This window comes from Eurypyga helias, unplaced genomic scaffold, assembly GCF_000690775.1.
Source record: "Eurypyga helias isolate BGI_N326 unplaced genomic scaffold, ASM69077v1 scaffold1042, whole genome shotgun sequence".
Classification (NCBI taxonomy): domain Eukaryota; kingdom Metazoa; phylum Chordata; class Aves; order Eurypygiformes; family Eurypygidae; genus Eurypyga; species Eurypyga helias.
The window spans coordinates 1-7,134 of NW_010233864.1; the positions used below are offsets into that span (position 1 = coordinate 1).

The window sequence follows — 7,134 nt, forward strand, 5'->3', positions numbered from 1 at the left end:
TTAGTCCGTAACTTCTCTTGTCATTCGCTGGGGCCGATTTCTGCCCTTCCTCAGCAGCAGCTCAGCCTCACTTGGTTATAACCAGCCCTTGTCCAGGTAGAACCAGTGAATGCTTTGAGAGCTTCAGAACCACGTCAAATCACCCGTCGGATTTTTGGAAGGTTCAAAGACGAAATAAATACAGAAGTTGTATAAAAATGAGGCAGAACAAAATGTGGAAAACGCGCGTGTCCGAGTGGCTGAACAAGCTCCGTTCTCTTCTCTTCTGGTCACCTAAAGGAGAGGACCCCCTGCTACGCCCGGCGTTTGGGCTGTGCGTGCTACGTCCCAGTGCCACGGAACACCCGGGCAGGTTCCTCTGCACCCCGGGTGAAAGCTGGGCGCAGGCAGCGGCAGTGGAAGGTGGTTGTCCAGGAACGTGGCGTCGGTGCGGCGTCCACGGAGGCATTCTGCGCCCGTGTTCTTCAAGGCAGCGTGTAAAGGAACAGCCGGAGCCCCGTGGGGAAGCTTCGTGTTTCTCAAAAGGCTGCTGCCGAGCTCTTTTTGCTCGGTGCGTTACTGCAGCCGGTGCCACACACGTAATTGCAGATGGCCTGCTAAGGAGAATACAGTTTTTCCACTTAGTATTTTTGGCCTTTAAAAAGCCTGTTAACTAGAGATCTGGGCAGTGTAGAAGCAGTAATTCCGACTGCACCCCCTGCTACGTGTGATTTTAAAGCTAGGCTGCTATTTACTTTTTAAATTGACCTTTTTTCCCCTTTCGTTTTGAAAGCACGTTGGGTACAAAGGATGCGATAAATGCAGGATGCTGAGGTTCTGTCAGATATGCTAGGTAAATGCACTGGAAAATAGAAATTCCTCAGGCTGTCTGTAGTCACTGCTGCAGGCAACAAAAGAGATAAAGTATTCAGCCGAGTGCCTGGTAGTTTTTTAAATACACAGATAGCTCTTTAAGGGGTAAAATCCATTTCCAGTTTCACTGGTGCAGTCTGTAGGATAAATCTGTATGATGCATTGTGGAAAAGGCCCCAAAGGATTTTTCTCATGACGTTTACTGTCAGTCTCTACCTAGTTGTAAAACCTATCTGTAAAACCAGCACATGCACCCAAAAAAGTAGATTATAGAAGAATAAATAAGGTAAAGCAGAGAGTGTAGCAATTTATACTCCCCCAACACTGAGATGCTCGGCTTTGTAATGACGGAGTGCTTTCTTACTGTACCCAATTCAGTGTTCAGGCAGTAGCTGACCAGAATAATCCAAGTCAAGTATTTCCTCCTTTGCCCAAAACAATTTTAAACATGCCCTCAACCAACTCAACAATAATAAAACGTAGAAAAAACCTTTTGTAATGTAATACAGTCACATCCGTTTGCTCCAAGTGTGTCAGTCGGTTCCAAAATACTTCTGTCCAAAGTGTGTCGGTGCAACCGGATGAACCTCTGTAGTCAGAATCGTGATCTCTGGGAATTCCTGGATGATAGATCTGGCACCTTTTCAGAGAGGGCAAAAGCCTCAACTTACCGTGAGGTGTGGCGAATAGGCTGAGCAGGATAATGACACTTGGTTGCACGCCGTGATCCACGAGAACTTTGACAGCCTCAATGACAGTGTTACCAGTACCTAAAAGGGCAAAAAGTGAGATTTTTATTCCTCCCTCCGGTTGAAGAACTTGTCCGAGGCCACCCGAGAACACCCATGTTAACAGTGGTGTGGGACTGAAGGATGACACTGTCCTTTCCCACCGGGAAACTGTCACCTCTGCGTCTATTAACTGTACAGCCTTGGGTCTCCTGGCTGAGGTGTTTTCCCCCCCGCTCTGCGACAGCCAGCTCTGCAGGTGCTAAGCACTGAGGTCGGTGGGCTTTATTAAAGCCCTGAGGCACGAGCCCATGTGGGGATGGGGGAAAAGTATGGCCAGAGCAAACACGGAGTGTCTCTGTCATGCTGACAGCAATGCCAAGCAAAATAATGTAGATTAATGACAGTTACAGGTCTCTCTGATAAATCATTTCAAGAAGATACTGTAACACTATGAAAAATGGGCTTTATCAAGTTAACCTTAACTTTCCTTAATGTCACGGTTTAAGGTAGTAGCGCTGATAGAATAAACCTTCAGTGAGTAAGACATCTGATCTTGTCTTTCACGATATTTTGATTAAGAGGTACGATGTAAGTCAATATGAGAAATACTAATTGGACTAAAAACTAACTGATAGGTCTCCAAGTGTAATTGTAAGCAGCATCATCACTGAACAAGGCACGGCTCCTTTCCTATCGGTTCCTGACCCCACACCGCTTAATGTGTGATCAGTGACCTACGAGAAAATAGAAAATCATTACTGGTGATCTGCAGCTGCACAGAAATTAGGGGCAGGTCGCTGATACCAAACCTAATCTGGATCATTTAATGAGCTGAGCTTAAGTAAACAACATGTTTTTCAGTGCCACCAGATGTAAAGTCATCAGCCTAAGAATAGAGCGGCAGCTGGACTATGGGGTGGGTGACAAAGTCATGGAAAACAGTGATTTAGGAGGAATAATCAGCTGAACATGAGCTCCTAATGAGATGCTTTGCCAAGAGGAGCTAATGCTTCCGTGGAACCAGAAAGGGATACACCAAGGAAGACAAGGGATGTTCTGTTACTTCTGTTGTGGGCTCCAGGAAGAGTCCCCTGAGGGCTGGAAAACCCACCTTCATGAGAAACACCCAAGGAACAGGGTTTATTAAGAAAGAAAAGGTTAAGGAACATTTTAAATGAAGTCTCTAGGAAGGCAGATGGCAGACTGAACGCTAAAGGGTTCTTTATCTGGCAAATGGGGTTTGGTAGCTGGACATCAAAATAGGTTGCCGTATATTTTTAGCAGTGGAGAAAGCTGTCCACTGAAGCTGTCCACCCACAGCCTGCCGACCACAGCGGAGTGCCTGTCACTGAAGAAGCTCTGGAAATACTTAATGAGATTTTTTTTTTTTCCAAAGGAAACACTCTAGTTTGAACAAGAATTAATTCAGAGGAATCCAGCAGCCTTCATTAGGCTGGAATTGGGAGCAGGTTATTAGAACAGCTCCTGCTAGATTTCTCCTGAATAAATACAGAAACACCATGACTGCAGGCAGGGGCGGAGGGGAGAGGTGAAGCAGGCAGGCACAGCCAGCCTTAGCTGCAATACCTGTGTGCTCCCCGTTAGGTGAAAAAACCATTTTGAGTATCTTTTGAGAAACCAGAGTGTGTGTAGGGGTTTAAGTGTCAAAATTCCTTAAGAGAAAAATTGGGGAAAGTGGGAAACACAGGACAGGGTTGGAGGCAAGAGAGATTTTTCACAGACATTTTCTTCCTCAGTGTTGAGGGTCACCCACTTATTTACATCCAAAACACAGCTTTGATGGTCACTCACCAATCCTTATCTTCGGGAGCGATTTCTAACATCCCATGTGCAGCTTGAGCGTGTGTCAGTGACTTTGCGTTCTGCCATCTGGTTACTCGCAGGGCTAGCGGGTGGTGTGGGGGGCACCCAGGGTGGGTTTCTGCCTATTCTTTTTTTGCAGCTGTCTCAACAGCAAATGCTAATTCCTCTCTCAATGTTTTGCTCTTTCTGGGAATTTAAAAATAACTTTGCCTAATGAAGCAGTGCTGAGCAGCTCATATGTCCAGACAGATAGGAGTGAAATGCTTCAGTTCAGAAAGCAAAGTCGTCCGTGGTGGCAGTGCCTTTGAACAAGTCCCCCAAGGCTCTTTTTCAAATAATCCCAGGACTGGCTGAAATTAGTGCAGGAAGAAATTCAGAGAAAGGGGGGGGAGAATCACGTCAAAGGGCTTGGGACTTGGGAAGACATTTCTGGGTGAGCTGTAATCATTCCCATCCTATGACATCTCTTTAGCAGTGCCGTTTAATTACTCCATGACAGGCAGGGTTTGATGTATGTGTTCTATAGCGGGGACATCCAGAACATGAAAGAAAAATGTGGCGCTTACTGAATGCCTTATGAAGATCAATGAAGCTCCTTGTCCCTTGTTAGAGCAACGAGAAGCTGAGCATAGAGGGACAAAACTGCCGGTCCAAGGGCAGCCACCAAAGCACGAGCAGAGATACGGACAGTTTTTCCCTAAAAACCACCTTGTTTTGTTACTCATCTTTGGTTTTCTACCCTCTGTGCCCAGAGACCACCATCCCCATTTAAGTTTACCCTGCAATGAGCACATCTGCCGCAATAGCACGGGGCGTGTGAGAACTGCGAAGGGTGAGCACCCGTGTATTTCCAAGAGTGATTATAAAAACAGGCTGGGCGTGAGACACTGGGAAACAACATGGTGATGGAAAGACAGGTGTGGGGTGGAGGGACATACTTGGTTTCTTACTCTGGTTTCTTACTCTGGACCAAGGCTGGAGTCAGAAACCCTTCCCCTGCCCCCTTGTAGCTGCCTTAGCCTCATGGATTGATCTGCAACATTATCGTGTTCTTGTTCTTTAGAATTAAATAATTTACGATGCATGTCCTTGAGGTTTCTGTGGGTGCCATACTGCTTATAAGAGGGCAAATGTTATTCTTTCTAATATATTTATGATAAAATCATTTTTTTCCCCAGCTAGATGAATGATTATTACATTCTTCAAATCAATTCTCATTTTTCTTTAATTGCTTCTGGTGCCCTTGGCACTGTTGAGTGACAGGGTTTGCACTCCAGCCTAGGAGGCTACTGGAGCAACTCAGCAATCTCCTCACCTCCATGAGAGGTGGTTATTGATCCTAAAAGGCTGGTGGTTTTATTTGGGGCAGAGAGGTTGAGGAAAGCATCTGTCAGAAGAATTTGCCAGGCAGAGACTCATGCTACTACCTATGTTAACCCTACAAAAAATGTAAGATCAATCGTATGCAGCATGTCCATATGTTTTTATTGAATTGTCCTTGGCAAGTGCCAGCTCTAGAGTGCAATTCATCATTCCCTTGAATCTCGCATCAAATATGCCTGCTGTAAAAGGATGAAATGAAGCCAAAGCAGAATAGTTATGTGTTACTTCGTCTCTGTGCTGCTGCCAGGGAAATGGAGGACTTCCACCTCTGCTAAAACTCAGGAGCTTCTCCCCTTCTCTACAAATAACGAATTTCATCATCATCCTTCCACCATGAACATGGCCTGTGTGATGTCCTCAACAGTCCAGGCAACAGCACATTTCCGTTTTTGAACTGAAATCTTAACCCGGTTCAGAACGATAGCTCTAAAGTCGAGCTGATGATCACTCCTTGCTTGACAACACAGCAGCTGTTCTCTGTCACTGACGTGAGCCTCCAGCTCAGCAAGTTTCCTGATGGTTAGCAGGCTTTACACACTTGGCAATAATTGAGATTTGTACCTTTCTGTTCTCAAATCCTAACCCTAACTTCAAGCAACCTTGACCAAAGCTGCACAGCAACTTTCTCCCTGAAGTCCCTGGGCCTTTCAGATTTCGATAATAAAACTTAATTTCAACTCTTGATTTCAATAATCCTGGCATCATAAACTCTCTGCCACTCTACCCCCAAAGCCCCCCTGAGGGGCTGTTCATAGAGAGGGTTTGTAAGAGCGCAACCCATCCCCATTGCATCAGGGTGCATTGTGGGGGGGTCGTGCCAAGCACTCACCTTCAAACAGAGCCAGGGCCAAATCCAGCCTGTGCCTCAAGGACAGGAGACAGCACCCACCTTCTAGCCGGGGCAGACCGCGTCCTCGAGGGACTCCGGTCGATGCTAAGTCTCTGACGCAGCTCTGGGTGCTGCCGGACAGGCTCTTCACTGAACACCACACCAGGGGCTCATTTCAAAAACAAAGATCTTAAATGGTCTCCAAAGCCAACGCCAGCATTTTGCAGTATTATCTGATGGGAGATGAAGGGATACATTCCTTAAAAATAATCCTCATGCTGTTCAGTGTTGTGATGATCAGGCTGCCTAATTCTCCTCCTTGGTATTAAACCGCTGTGTTTATTATCTATGTTGTGTTTCAGCTCTGCCCCCCTGTCCTGTGCACCCTCCTCTGCTGCAGCACGGGGCTGACTTGACACACCACCACCTCAGCAGCTGCCTGCCGTAAAAATGTGCCCTTATCTCTGTCTGCAGTTTATGCTCAGTCGCTTTATTTTCCTTCATGTAATCATCAGACATTTCTGCATTTCGTCGTGATAAATACCAGACTGTTGAGTCTCTGGGGCTGCCAAGAAATGCATCTCGGCATAGCACAAATAGAGCTGGGTTTTTTTTTTTTTTGTATTATTATTCTTTCCTCTCGTTTAACATTTATTCCTGCTATTGTTGTCCTTAGAAGGATAAATAGGGCTGCATTTTGCTAGCAAGTTGCTCCAAATACATTAGATGAAAGAATAAATAACCTGATGTACCGAAGGCTACGACGACTAAATATATTATATTGAGATAGTCATACAAAGGACGTGATAATATGCTGTTCATTATACAGGTGCACCAGTGCTCACTACAGGATAAAATTAGATTGACTCCTCTGTAGGTCATGTACCTTGTGCAGCTCAGAACTGGCAGAGGTTTGCTTCTGTCTGTCCCAGTAGCGCATTGAAACGGGAGCGTGTCAGTCACAGCCCTGCATGCCAAATCAAGGTTTCCATGATCACGCTGCGTGTAAGGCACGGAGGATTCCGGTCATCACGGCTTTGGTAGCACATCTGAAGACATCGTTTCCATTTCCACTTTTTAAATGCCATATGTTTCCCTTTCCCCTCCTCTCAAAGAAGAAGATAGAACATGTGCAACGTGCAGAAAGATAAGAAACACATGGCGTCTGATAGACAGGTTGGTATGTCAGGCATTACCCAGGTTATTTGCTCTAGATCCTCATCTGAAGGTACATTCAGTGATGCTGAGTGCTCTCTGAAGTGCTGATACCTCCACAGGCAAAAACAACTCACACACATGGGCGCTGTTTGCCGCTGCAGGAGCTCGTGCTGCATCTCAGACAGCAGGACACACCAAGCGCTCAGCGTGGCTCTGTGCTTCCTATTTATAATTATATATATATATAGAGAGAGAGAGCAATATCGGTGCAGTGCCGTGCTCCCCTTGGCATGTTGTTGGAATCTCCATTGCCCCTGGAGCTCTAGGCGTTGTTGCTCTCGGAACCCGCACCCTAAG

General features: G+C 46.0%; 1 protein-coding gene across 1 annotated transcript in view; it reads right to left on the bottom strand.

The window, feature by feature from the left end:
• Positions 1 to 1,523: 1,523 nt before the first annotated feature.
• LOC104517237 (protein KIAA2022-like) overlaps positions 1,524 to 7,134 on the bottom strand; it is a gene marked incomplete at both ends in the record, with an annotated part of 22,163 nt that continues 16,552 nt past the window's right edge. Inside the window, one exon of the mRNA XM_010161832.1 lies at positions 1,524 to 1,622. Coding sequence (XP_010160134.1) covers positions 1,524 to 1,622 — 99 coding nt within the window. The remainder of the gene's footprint in view (positions 1,623 to 7,134) is intronic.